This window comes from Phacochoerus africanus, chromosome 6 (assembly GCF_016906955.1).
Source record: "Phacochoerus africanus isolate WHEZ1 chromosome 6, ROS_Pafr_v1, whole genome shotgun sequence".
Classification (NCBI taxonomy): Eukaryota; Metazoa; Chordata; class Mammalia; order Artiodactyla; family Suidae; genus Phacochoerus; species Phacochoerus africanus.
The window spans coordinates 14,911,446-14,926,305 of record NC_062549.1 but is presented as its reverse complement, the minus strand read 5'-3'; the positions used below and the strand labels follow the sequence as shown (position 1 = coordinate 14,926,305).

The window sequence follows — 14,860 nt, the reverse complement described above, 5'->3', positions numbered from 1 at the left end:
AACCACTTCATTTTGTCAAATGCCTAACGACACCGATAACCATGCTTGCACACAGATCAACCCGGTCACCCATGAAGACATGCCTCCCCTCCTCCCCTGGCCCTTCTACCCCACGGCTACCGCCACCACCTCCGCGGCATAATTCACCGGCATTTATTAAGGCTGCCCGGGCTAAACAGAACAGCATGCATCATAATTCAAGCATCACCACCAGGGAAAATAAGGCAAAATGGGAAAACCACTACTGACTTGAGCAGGAGCAGATGCTCCTGTTGGTTAGGGGAGGGGGGACAAGCCTTCCGGGGACACACAGGCTGGCGTGTGGGATTCTTATGTCCCTAGCTCTTCCTGTAGGATTTGAGGATTCTGGTGACCCTGCTCTGGACACCCAGGATGCGCCTCCATAAAACTGGGATTCAGGGTGGGGGGGTCCTTCAGGCTAACGCACGGTAACCGTTCAAGTGCATTTCGGGGAGAGGCAGTGAAAAGCCAACTACCACACGTGGAGGACACAAGAAGCCACAAGGAAAACAGCCCAAGCCTGGTTAACTGTGGCCACCAACCAAAGGTCGACAGTAGCAAGCTGCTGGTCGGGTGAGGAATGGTGCTACTGTCAGGGATCACTTTTAACATCAAGATCAATGGGATTGGAAAAGAGGGATGTTCATTTCAGCTCCAGTGATGCTCGGTTCATGGCTCCAAGACTCCTGGGACCAACAAATTTCCCCATCAAATTAATCGAATAAGTAAGCCCCTGCCTCCTAATTTCTTCAACCCCAAAAAGGAGGCGGAAAAAAAAAAAAGATTTGGAAATTTATTAAAGATACTCAATAAACATGAATTCCTTTGTTATTTCTAGTCCTTAGTGTGATTTGCCAAAAAAAAAAAAAGCAAGTTTAAAATACACAGGCCACCTTACTGTGCTAGACTCAACACCAGGTCTGAGTTTCATTATAAAGCAAACCAAACAATAATCACCCTTTCAGGAGTTCCCGTCGTGGCGCAGTGGTTAACGAATCCAACTAGGAACCATGAGGTTGCAGGTTCGGTCCCTGCCCTCGCTCAGTGGGTTAACGATCCGATGTTGCCGTGAGCTGTGGTGTAGGTTGCAGACGTGGCTCAGATCCCGAATTGCTGTGGCTCTGGCCAGTGGCTACAGCTCCGATTCGACCCCTAGCCTGGGAACCTCCATATGCCGCGGGAACAGCCCAAAGAAATAGCAAAAAGACCAAAAAAAAAAAAAAAATCACCTTTTTAAAAAATGGAAAATGGTAAAACAAACTTTGCATTCACAGGGCCATTTTTAAAAACTGGTTTTCTCCTAAGCATTCGAATAGGTAGGATGAAATGTACTGTGCTAATGAGTTCAAATGACTCAAGGTCTATCAGCGCAGAAAAACATCAAAATAAGGAATCCCAAAGCAGAATACACATTTACGGCCTCATTTAAAAAGGCATTATATTTTTTATGTCATCCCTTAGTAGGTCAATGATAACTCCGAAATCTCAGAGGAGGTGGAGACTTTATATCTTGAAACTGTATTTACATAATATTTATATAACAGCCATACAGTTTTTAGCTAGGTTATATATTATTAGAAATGTGTTAATTATTAGAAATAATTTACAAGGTTTTTTTTTTGCACTTCATATAAGATTGAGGCTACATCAGTATTCAACATAAAAACAGGTGTACATACTCATACATACACTTATTCAAATTTAGAGTGGTTTGAGGGGGCTGAAGGAAGTTAATAAGGCTACACTGCATCTATTCTGGGTTTTGGTCTCACCATGGCCCTCGGCAAAGCTGTAAGCAAATCAAAGATGAGCTCTGGGAGTTCCCGTCGTGGCGCAGTGGTTGACGAATCCACTAGGAACCATGAGGTTGCGGGTTCGGTCTCTGCCCTTGCTCAGTGGGTTAACGATCCAGCGTTGCCGTGAGCTGTGGTGTAGGTTGCAGACGCGGCTCGGATCCAGCGTGGCTGAGTTGCTGTGGCTCTGGCGTAGGCCGGCGGCTACAGCTCCGATTGGACCCCTAGCCTGGGAACCTCCATATGCCGCGGGAGCGGCCCAAAAAGAAATAGCAAAAAAGACCAAAAAAAAAAAAAAAAACAAAACAAAAAAAAGATGAGCTCTGCATAGAAATCAGTCATCCTAGAACGCAGGATCTGTCTCCTGTCATTTAGGCAAGAATCTGCTAAGTCCGATGCTTTAGCTTTCCCAGCTAACAATACATATACGTGCATACACACATATTATGTTATATGCACCCAGATTGTTACAGACCCTGGTGATAGAGATGTGAGTGTGTGTGTGTGTGTGTAAAATCCTCATTGAAAGGATTATAGCTATAAAGCCCAATCAATAAAGGGCTATTTGACACAACCTAGCATTAAAGTCATTCTTCACATTCGTCATAGTTAAGAATATTTACAAATGGTGAATCCATGATGGGGAGGAGGCAGGCCCGTCTTGGATGCCTCTGAACCCACCAATTGTTCAACGCTAGGTGACTTTTTGACACGTCTACACAACCCGGTAATACAGATTCATTTTGCCCAGTCACCTCACATAAAGGAGATACACCGACAGCAATCACGCTCCTCAAGTTCATTAAAATTCCTTAAAGGCATCTGGAAGGGGACAGCAAGCAAAAGCTGACCTGTCTCAAGAGCTAGGCTTCACCACAGAACAGTCTTCTCAAGCTTGTCCCTGTTACTGCTCCCATTAGGAGCCTTTTTAGACACATTTTTTTTTCCCTGACCACACCCCCCCTTCATAAAATATTAATGCCATAGATATTTGTATTGTATGTATATCTGTACCTGATATAGAGAGTAAGGGAGTCCCCTGGTGGCTCAGCAGGTAAAGGAATGATGTCACTGCTGTGGCTCTGGTTACTGTTGTGGCGCAGGTTCGAATCCCTGGCCTGGGGATTGTCACATGCCACAGGTGCGGCCAAATAAAAATAAATTATTTTTATTTACTATTTATTTTCAAGGATAGTGTATTCATAAATTATTTTATCATTAAATTACTTTCATTTATTATTTATTATTCAAGGATAGTGTATTCATTTTTCTGATGATCTTATTCTAGCCGATGATCTAGCCAGGGTACCCCTATGACAACCATATACAAGAGTAAGATCCCCTTTCCTCCCCAGGAACCAATTCTCATCCCCTTTGGAACAATAACTTGTCCACTGAGAATGCACAAGACGGACATGCTATAAAAAGGAGGAGGAAGCATTTATGGCTGGAATTATTTTTGTTTACATGTACCTCTCCACCTAACACCCCCACAACCACACGCCTCTGCTTAAATCCCGGAGCGCCCACTCGCCCAACGCCTGAGAAGCAACACCTGTTTTGCATTCCCAGCACCCTAGGTAACGAGAAAACCCTCGATAAAGCTTTCTGATATAGAAGAGAATAAATCAGATGACTCATAAAATATTGCATTTACTGTTAAAAGCAGAACAAACCTTTCTTTGTAGGAATGGTTATACTCCTGATAATCCATGCTGTGTCATGCAGCAGCCACTAGGTATATATTTAATTAAAGTTCATTAAAATGTAAAGATTGGAAATTCAGTTCTTCAGTTCCACTAGCCCTGTTTCAAGTGCTCCATAACCCCAGGTCACTGGTGGCTACCATGCTGGACAGTGAAAACACAACATTTCCATTACAGAAACATCCATCACGCAGGATGGCCCCGGCCCAGCCTACAAGCTCCATGAAGCCAGGACAGCATTGGGGTCGCTCACCACAGCACACCCAGGACCTGTCAAGTCCTGGCATAAAGCAATGCAGGGACAAGCAAACAAGAAATAGAGGAGAAAAGGAAGCTTTGTCTTGGCCCTGCCAATTTTCCACGTTAATCAGCTCAAAGCACTCTAATTTTTCATAGCTTTGTTCTTACTTACTCCCCACACCAACCTACAATACAGCAATGAGAATTTGCAAAATGCAACCACCAGCAGGGCAAAATGTGCTTTGGGCTTCCTCAGAATAATTCATGTGAATCAGAATCAAGAGGTCAAGTTCAAAACCCCGAAAATGAAAGGCGATAGTGTTTTTCTAGGTCACTGCCAATAGAGCCTGCCTAGATTCATGCTTAAAAATAATATTACAGAATCCAGCTGCTGGGTCCATCCACTCTGCAAACGATCAAGTGCTTCACTTTATCAATTTTCACTTAATGAATTAGCAATTGTTTCCTGGGCATCCATAACGTGCCAAGGCCCCAGGATATCAGAGTCAAGGCACTCCTTTGACAACCATACACAAGCTCTATGTAAAATTAACAGCCAGTTTCCTATAAAACTTCGAGGCTCCAGAAGCTTTCTGCTAGATTCATCTTGCCCCCTATTACCTATAAAGCCTCAGCTAGAATAAGATCATCAGAAGAATAAATACGCTATCCTTGAATCAAAACAATATGCTTGACTCATAAGAAAAATTACAACAGAGCTGTTTCTCAAATACTCCCAAGTTTTTGTCCTGTAAGAATCCTGAGGACAATAACCAAAAATAACTAAGGAACCTGAACTGGCCTGAGTACAAAACCAGTTTACTGATCTATAGCCACATCTATAGATTGTACTTTTATGCCTTTTTATTTTTATTTATTTATTTATTGTTTGTCTTTTTTTTTTGCCATTTCTTGGGCCGCTCCCGCGGCAATATGGAGGTTCCCAGGCCAGGGGTCAAATCGGAGCTGTAGCCACTGGCCTACGCCAGAGCCACAGCAACACAGGATCTGAGCCGCATCTGCGACCTACACCACAGCTCACGGCAACGCCGGATCGTTAACCCACTGAGCAAGGGCAGGGATTGAACCCGCAACCTCATGGTTCCTAGTCGGATTCGTTAACCACTGCGCCACGACGGGAACTCCCGACTTTTTATTTTAATTAAATGAATGAAAGTATCCGTGGTTCTTTAAGGTCATCTTCAAAGAATACTATGCAGCTCCAGGCCTTCCAAGAAGAGTATTTCATGACCTTTTGTAAATAATTTTCCCCCTTGGTTTGTGGTTAAGTAGTTTCCCAGGTAGAAATCATAAGACTCTATGGGAGTTCCCGTCATGGCTCAGTGGTTAAGGAATCCGCCTAGGAAGCATGAGGTTGCAGGTTCAATTCCTGGCCTCACTCAGCGGGTTAAGGATCCGGCGTCAACGTGAGCTGTGGTGTAGGTTGCAGACTCGGCTCGGATCTGGCATTGCTGGGCTCTGGCGTAGGCTGGCGGCTACAGCTCCCATTAGACCCCGAGCCTGGGAACTTCCATATGCTGTGGGTGTGGCCTTAGAGAAAGGCAAAAAAAAAAAAAAGAAAAAGAAAAGAAAAAGAAAAAGGAATCATAAGACTAATTCCATGAAAAAGAACACAAGACTCAAACACTCCAAGTCAATCCAGAAGTGTCAATTAAACAACCTGGTTAAAATAAAACGTGGGGGCGAATGCAACCAGTCTGACTGCCTCCTTGAAACAGTGTCCTGGCACCTCTTCCCCAACCCCAGCCAAGATCAAGTAGCTGCCTTTCACCCACCTGGGCCTTCCTGTGACCTGATCATGGCTGGGCCCTCTACAACAAAACACCCTATCCAGGGGCTCGGCCTCCGAGTAGGGGGAGTGGTCACAAGATTCTGAACTCCCAAGTGGAATCTGGCCGACCCCCTCCCACCAGCCTCTGTCCCAAGATGACAGCTGTCCTCACCCAGATCACCAAGGACTATGTGCAAACATCAATGCACTCCGCTAAATGCCTGCTACTCGGCATTGGGGGACCTAAGTTCCCTGGAGCAGAGCAGAGGCAGGCCCTGTCCTGGACCCTGTCTAGTGGGGAAGATGGTAGCAACACGGGGAGGGAGGCCATCAGTCGAGCAGGAGGAGGTGGTTGGTGCTGAGGCTTCAGATCTGAGACCAGATTTCACAGTGAGAGGCAGGAAGCAGAAGGTCCACGGCTGCTGTGACCTTTACACTGACTCCAGAAAGACAAGCTGATGATCCTCCAGCATCTAAAGGGGGCGGAGAGGGCATGAGCTGGAAGGGCACTCCAGGTCTGGAATGCACTTGTGCAAGAGGAAAGGGATCAGAGGTTTTAAGGGATTCAGGGAGCAGAGAGCATTTTTTTGTGGGTGGAACTGCCGGCCAGGGGCGGAGATGTCATCAGACAGGGGGGGGCGATGGCAAGACAGCGAGAGGCCGCCTTCCCCTGGGAAGCCTTAAAAAAATCTGAGATTCCCAAGCTCTGCCCAATTATTTGGATCCCAAAGGCATGAGGCGGGGGCTCTGAAATCTGTCTTTTCAGACAAGCTTCCTGAGTGATTAGGATCCATGCAGCCAGATCAGAAGAGCACAGCATTTCACAAACTCGATCCTAAAAACCTGCTTTTAAGAACCAAGACTATCTTCTTCGGCGTAAGCCGTAGAGATTTTCTTCACCAGAGCACAGAACCTCCGCAATCCAGGCTCATGATTAAAGTACTCCGCTGACTGTCTGGACCTTGACGGCTGTTCTAGAAGTTCCAGCCTCTATCTGCCCTTCTCACACAGACACTGAGGGTTCCTTCTAAACGTATTTTTCTCCTAACCTTCTCCTTCCTTTAGCCTCCACTTACGCTCTGCTTCCTTCCACTTCTTTATCCCCAGGGCAAAAATTGGAAACGCTCTAATATAGAAAAGAAAAATTAGACTGCCCGACTTCATCTGTATTGAACAATTTAGTAGGGCCAAAAGGAGATTTTACATCACAGAATATTCGAGCTGCAAAGGATTACTTGTGACCATCTAGACCCCTGGGTCCTGGGAAAACCCCTTAACAAGTGGGGAATTAAAGCCTGGAGAAGTGAAACAAAATTACTCGGGTCACAGAGCTGGCAAAGCAGAAGACAAACCCATGCATCCTAGCTTCCAATCTAGTCTTTACTCTAAGATGCTACATAGATTGTTTTTTCTTTTTTTTTTAAACGAATTCAGGATCAAGTAATTAAAAGCAAATTTAAGTTTCTACTAAATCCAGGAGGTCCTTATGTGAGGAATCATAATATCATGGTTAAACTCTAGGCCAGCCTCCAGTTTCCCCACCGTGACAGCCGTGTGACCTTGGTCGGTGTAGGTTAGCGCTCAGTCCAGACCTCACCATCTAGAATGGAAATCACGAGCATCAGGAGCGCCCATTGTGGCTCAGCAGTAACAAACCCGACTAGGATCCATGAGGATGAGGGTTCAATCCCTGGCCCCTCTCAGTGGGTGAAGGATCTGGCATTGCCGTGAGCGGCAGTGTAGGTTGCAGAGCTGACTTGGGATCTGGCATGGCTATGGCTGTGGCACAGGCCAGTGGCTATAGCTCTGATTCGACCCCTAGCCAGGGAACTTCCATATGCCGCATGCATAGCCCTGAAAAAGCAAAAAGAAAAAAAAAAGAAGCAATCACAAGCACCCACCTCATAGGGCTACTGTGAGAAGAAAAAGAATCTATGTAAAGCACTTAGGACAGAGCCCAGCCTCTGACGCAGTCAATAAAGGTGACAGAAGTGATCTAATCGGCTGGGGATCCCTTTGCTTCCGAAAATCTTGAAACCCCTCACTTTGCCTTGGGTGTATCATCCTCTAAACATCCCGGGGATGCGTCCTCCAAGCCATGACATCATTACAGGGGCACACAGAGGCGGCCAAAAGTGAAAGTCACACAGTACTGCACTCTTCAAAGGCCCTTGCTGACACAAGCAAATGGTGCAGTGGCCACGAAGGGCCAGTGCTGACTCAGGCGGGAGGATTTCATCAGCTCCAGGCCCAGGCTGTGTGCTTACAGGTGCAGCAACGCTACTTCCCAACACAGGCCGCTGAAGCCCCCTCTCCCTACCTTTGCTCTTCTTTTTTCTTTTTTTAAGTAAACCCAGACAACTGCACATCCATCACTTTCAAACCACTCCGAGTGCTGGTCCATTACGGACATACAGAAAATAGGGACCCGGCCTCACAAAGTCAGGCTTCCTACGTACTCCAAATGCTTAGACACTAATCTTTTGTGGTAACACAGAAACAGGTGAACTTTCATATCGAACACAAGTTGTATATTTATTCTGGAGTGCAAAAATCAATAAAATGTGAAACTGCATGTATTATGGTGCTGACTAACTCAAACTCCATTACAGTTTAATTATTAACTTAAAAAGACACATTATAATAGTGAGTTAGACTCTTTCATTTAAAAAAAAAAAATGAACGAGGAGTTCCCTGGTGGCTTAGCGGGTTATGGATCTGATGTTGTCACTACTGAGGCTCAAGACACTGCAGTGGCATGGGTTCGATCCCTGGCCTGGGAACTTCTGCATGCTGCAGGTGCAGCCAAAAATACAATTAAAAAATAATTTTTAAAATGAAAACAGATTTTCACATTCTACTCAACAGTTATATGACTATATTTTGCTCTTACAATGACTAACTTGAAAAGATTTTCCTAAATAAATTCTATCAACAGCTAGTGCAAAATATTTGCTACAAAGGACAAGAACCTTCAGAGTCATTTCCTTTGGGAAACAATATGGAATGCTAATATCTTCCAGCTTCAGATTCTGGATGCTTGCCCCAAGGAGATGCACTTAAGAATAACTGCTATTCCCTTCTCTTACCTCCAACAAGAAAGACTCAAAAAAACATTACATCTAAAGGCTCTAAGCAAGAGACTAGACTTTCCACAGAGGGTAGATATCAAACTGTATTAGAGTTCCAGCCTGTAATGACCACAGCCCAAATATATTTGCTGCTGACCAAAATAGCTTGAAGCATTTTTTTTTTTAAAGATTCATCATTTCCTTGGAGATGCATACACCATTAAAAAGAGATTACCAAATCAGCTATAATGGAAAAAATAAAATTAAAAAAAAAAGAGAGAAAGATTACCATAGGAGTTCCTGCTGTGGCACAGTGGGTGAAGAATCTGGCTGCAGCCACTCAGGCTGCTGCAGAGGCACAGGTTCAATTCCTGGCCCAACACAGTGGGTAAAAAGGATACAGCGTTGGAGTTCCCATTGTGGCGCAGCCGAAACAAACCTGACTAGGAACCATGAGGTTGCAGGTTTGATCCTTGGACTCGCTCAGTGGGTTAAAGATCTGGCATTACCATGAGCTGTGGTGTAGGTCACAGACACAACTTGGATCTAGCGTTGCTATAGCTGTGGCATAGGCCGGCAGCTGTAACTTCGATTTAACCCCTAGCCTGGAAACCTCCACATGCAGTGGGTGCAGCCCTAAAAAGACAAAAGACAAAAAAAAAAAAAAAAAAAAACAGGAAAGATACAGCATTGCCACAGCTGCTGTATAGACTATAACTGCAGCTTGGATTCAATACCTGGCCCAGGAACTTCCATGTGCTGTGGGTGCGGTGTTTAAAAAAAAAAAGGGGGGAAAGAGAGAGAGAGAGAGATTACCATAGATCTCCAAAAGGCTATACACATGGGCATTAACTGCAGTATAGCTTGTAAGAGTAAAGAAATGGAGATGATCTAAATATTCCCCAAAAGAACAATGATTAAGTCGTGCTACATCCAGACAGTGAATTTCCATTTGGCTGCAAGAAAGGAGGCAGATCTCTAGGTATTGACATAGAAAGATAACTATAATATGCTGTGGAGTAAAAGCACAGGAATAATGTTTCTTGTCTTTTTTTTTGGGGGGGGGGGCGTACCTGCGGCATATGGAGGCTCCCGGGCTAGGAGTCTAACAGGAGCTGTAGCCTCCGGCCTATACCGCAGCCACAGCAACACCAGATCTGAGCCACGTCTGCGACCTACACCACAGCTCCCGGCAACACCAGATCTTTAACCCACTGAGCGAGGCCAGGGATCAAACCCACAACCTCATGGCTCCTGCTTGGATTCGTTCCTGCTGTGCCACAACGGGAACTCCAGAAATAATGTTTCTTATGGGCTACCTTTTGACAAGATCTTACAAACGTATTTTATTCCATATATCATTCTATATATTGTTCTGGGATTCATTTTTCTCCCAGATGTGTTAAAATATGCAAAAAAAGTCTATAAATGACACTAAACCCAATCCCTGCAAGGGGTACTAGGAAGGTAGATTTTACTTTTATATACTTTGACATGATGTTTTTAAACTAAAGAGCATGTTTTACATTTTAATTGTTAAGTAAAAATTAATAAAAAGCATTTCTGGTGCTAAAATGAACCTACAAGATACACAGTCAAGTTCTGTATCATCTCCATAAAATATACCTTCTTTGTGTCAACCATACATTTTTTAGGTCATGTGAGTTTTCACAGTGGCACACTCAACGGAAAGTTATTTCAAAAAAAAAAAAAAAAGTTATTTCCCCCCAGTGCATATGGATTCTAGACATCTTGAGATGTAAGGATCTTTCAGAGTCGTTTCAGAGTCTGATTTTGCTAAAAATGACCTGTAATCAAATGGCTTAAAAACACATGAAACAGGAATCTTATTCATTGTGGCATTGTTTGTCCTTTGTTAAAGACAGCACCTTCGGACACCTCTACCTCCATCAGCACCACGGAGAGGCCGATCTGGTTTCTTTCCCCACAAATAATTGTTTTTCCTCCATTCAACCATGAGCACTTGCAGGCCTTCCAGTTTCCCACCAAGAACTACTCTGGGGAGCAGCTTCTGCAAAAACTCAAGTTCTCACTGCAGGAAATGGACAGTCAGGGGTATACTTTTCCATCCATCCTTTAGGGCCCATTCAATAATTTTGTTTTGTTTTTTAATTTTTTTATTATAGTTGATGTACAATGTTGTGTCGATTTCCGCTATACAGCAAAGTCGCCCAGTTTACACACATATACACACACATTCTTTTTCTCATAACATCTCCCACCACGTACCATCGCAACTGACTGGATCTAGTTCTCTGTGCTATACAGCAGGACCTCCCTGCTTATCCACTCCAAATGCAAAAGTTTGCATCCTAGCACTAACCCCAAACTCTCAGTCCATCCCACTCCCTCCCTGTTGGCAACCACAAGTCTGTTCTCTACGTTCGTGAGTTTATTTTCTATTCTGTAGATAGGCTCATTTGTACCATATTTTAAATTTCACATATAAGTGATGTCATATGGCATTTGTCTTTCTCCTTCTGACTTACTTCACTCATTATGAGACTCTCTAGTTCCATCCATGTTGCAGCAAATGGCACGATTTTGTTCTTTTTTAGGGCTGAGAGTATTCTGCTGTGTGTGTGTGTGTATACACACCGTATCTTCTCAATCCATTCATCTGTCCATGGACATTTAGGTTGTTTCCCATTCGGTAATTAAACATTAAAATATAAACTTATGAATCACAGAGTGTCAAAAAGGCAACACCAGATACACGAGTTGTTTAAAACAGAGCAACTCGTTCAAGGAAGACGCACTCTGATGGCTATTCTAGAAAGACATCAATATGACTGACAAGCCCAGTTCCAGACCCTGCTGCGGCCAAAGAAAATAAGATAAGACAGACTCAGTAACACTAACAGTGGTGGACACTGGCATGAATGCTCTTACTCCTCTTTATACTGGCACGTCCTAAAGATTCCACAACAGACATATACAAGCTATGTAAAAAAATTTTTAAAGGGCTTTAAAAAGATACTGGTTAAGACCCATGCCAAGCTGACAAACCAGATGAAGAAATCAGTGCTCTCATGTCTCCACTGCATTCTCCTAGGGATCTTTTTTTTTTTTGGCCATACCCTCATCACACAGAAATTTCCGGGCCAGGGATTGAACCCAGGCCATGGCAGTGACAATACCAGATCCCTAACCCACCAGACCACCAAGGAACTCCCTGGGGAGCCTTCTGAAACACCACTGGCATGGTGGAAACAAGGATAAGTATTAACTCTCCTGGGAGAACGTCCTTCACTCCCTGAGATAATTGCTCATGTTTCTGTACCCCCAGCCCCAGCACTCTGTCCCACCACTGTTACCGAACGCAGTATTTCTGCACTCAAGTTCTTTATTTGCACATAGCATCCTCCCCACCGCAACTGCAAGCTCCCCCAGGACAGAGAGGAATATATTGACTCTTGTGGTCCCATGACAGTGCCTGAAATATCAGCAGTTCTCAAGTTTTCTGAATGAGAAACGTCCTCACTGCAAATTCATCTGAATAGTTAATTAAGCACCTCTGGTGACTGAGTCACTGCTGAAACCCAGTGGAGGTACATACCCATCATGGGCTTCAGAGACACTTAAGTCTTGTGTGACTGGGAGCAATCCCACTGGCCCCCAACACCCTCATTGTCCAATGTCACCATGACAGTGACAACAATAGGCACGTAGCCGTCTGTGCACCAGCTACCCAGGAAGAGGGCAAGAAAGAGGCGGGAGAGATTCCTTGGCTGGGAATGAAAAGGGAAGCACCCCCACTTTGAATGCGGGTCTCTAGGTTCTGGGGAATGTCCTATTTTTAACGACAGGGCTGGGTACAGAGGTAGTGACTCTCTTCTCTACTTTCACATGATACGAATTTTCTTTGCTACAACTCAAGAGTCACTGAAACCATTACAAACTTTCAAAAGATTCCCCTTCGTTCACCGATTTGATCAACATACTTGAAACACTATGTTCCAAGTACTGTGTCGGGGAAGGGTTCAGACATGCCCAAGTCATAGCACAGTCAAGTGTGGAAGACGCGTAAACAGATATATCACAACAGGACGCCACTTGTAATAGGTTTCCTCATTTCAGGGGAACCCAGAAAAAAAAAAATGGATGAACCAATCACTCTCTTTGCTTCTCATTCCACAAAGGAACAAAGAGCACGTTTTTCCTACTTGAGGAGGGAAAAACAAATTGCAACAACAAAAAAAAAAAATCACTGTAGCTCCAGAGGCTGCAACCAGCACATCATTCAAGGGGATCCCAAAAACATGTCCAGCCATCTCAGGCATAGACAATGGCTCCTTTCGTTTACTCTCTAGAGAATGATCTGCCACTTCTCCTATGTGGAATCCCACGGAGTAGAAGGAAATACTTTTAAACACGAGTCAGCTAGGTGCTGATAACTTAAACGCCACCTTCTTGTGCAGCCAGCCAAGGGCAGGAGCGCACACGCCGCCAACTGGCGTCACCGCGGAAGCCAGCCCCCGTCTGCTTACCACGTGTGTTGGTGGCCATGTCCGCCACTTTCTGAAAGGCATCCAAGAAGGCAGCTGCTGCTACTACGGTTGTCCTAAAATGCAAACAGATAACAAAAGCATCAGGAATGTCTCCCACGAGCAGATGCATGACATGCTGCAGCCTCTGCCGAGGACAGAAAGCAACCCTCCGGGAGAGACAATCCGACTGGAGGTGGGACAGCCACGGGCTTTGTGCACCGGCTATTTTCTTGAGAAGACTTTCTTCTGGTCGTGTTAGCACTCTTCCCCAAAAATGTCTGGCACCTGCGGTGCTAGGCAATAAACACTAGCCATTTTTCCCACCCCGTTTTACCTGACGGCATAAAATTACGACCAGGTAAAACTTCACAAAGAAGTTAAAAAGAGAGGTGTTTCTAACTAAAAACAAACAAACAAAAAAAAAACATTAAAAAATATAAATGAGGAGCTCCCACTATAGCACAGTGGGTTTAGAACCTGACTACAGGTTCAATTCCCGGCCTGGCACAATGGGTTAAAGGATCCAGCATTGCTACAGCTGCAGTTCAAGTCACAGCTACGGCTCAGATTCAATCCCTGGCCCTGGAGTTCCTGTCAGTGCCTTAGTGGTAATGAACCTGATGAGATCCATGAGGACGTGGGTTCAATCCCTGGCCTTGCTCAATGGGTTAACGATCTAGCATTGCTGCAGCTATGGCATAGGCCGGCAGCTACAGCTTTGATTCGACCCCTGGCCTGGGAACTTCTATATGTCACAGATGTGGCCCTAAAAAGCACCCCCCCCCCAAAAAATCAGTTACAATCCCTGGCCTGGGAACTTCCATACACTGCGGGTATGGCCATATAATTGAAAAATAAATAAATGATATACATCTAAGTAGTATAGGTGAAAGTAATTTTTTTTTTTTTTTTGCCATTTCTTGGGCCACTTCCACTGTATATGGAGGTTCCCAGGCTAGGGGTCGAATCAGAGCTGAAGCCGCCAGCCTACACCACAGCTCACGGCAACGCCGGATCCTTAACCCACTGAGCAAGGGCAGGGATCAAACCCGCAACCTCATCATTCCTAGTCAGATTCGTTAATCACTGAGCCACGATGGGAACTCCAGGTGAAAGTAATTTTGGACCAGGAAAACTATCTACATGGATTGGGAGAGGGAATCTTGGAGGAAGATGGTCTAGGGTCAAACAATTCAACTTAGAGATAGGACAACTCTCAAGTGATTTCCAAGATCCCTAGTTCATACCGAAGCTGAAACTAGCAGCCTAGGAAGCCACTATAAGAGCCTGGCTATCTGATTTTTCCCCCTAAATCATAATTCTAGTGAAACTGAGACACTATTTTTTTCAACATTGGAATGTCATCTTAACAGCATCTTTGGAATTCCTAAAAGCAGAGAATGAGGAGTTACTATACTCATTTGCTGTCCTAGAGGTCATTTTTTTTTATTTATTTTTTTATTTATTTATTTTTTGTCTTTTGCCATTTGTTGGGCCGCTCCCGCAGCATATGGAGGTTCCCAGGCTAGGGGTTGAATCGGAGCTGTAGCCACCGGCCTACGCCAGAGCCACAGCAACACGGGATCCGAGCCGCGTCTGCAACCTACACCACAGCTCACGGCAATGCCAGATCGTTAACCCACTGAGCAAGGGCAGGGACCGAACCCGCAACCTCATGGTTCCTAGTGGATTCGTTAACCACTGCGCCACGACGGGAACTCCCTAG

The 14,860-nt window shown here is 44.7% G+C and overlaps 1 protein-coding gene across 9 annotated transcripts in view; it reads right to left on the bottom strand.

Moving 5' to 3' along the window:
* Positions 1–14,860, bottom strand: part of MTSS1 (MTSS I-BAR domain containing 1) — a 171,360-nt gene that overhangs the window by 130,727 nt on the left and 25,773 nt on the right. For all 9 annotated transcript variants that reach the window (XM_047783276.1, XM_047783280.1, XM_047783281.1 and 6 more), the window contains exon 3: positions 13,135–13,208. In XM_047783276.1, coding sequence (XP_047639232.1) covers positions 13,135–13,208 — 74 coding nt within the window. The remainder of the gene's footprint in view (positions 1–13,134; positions 13,209–14,860) is intronic.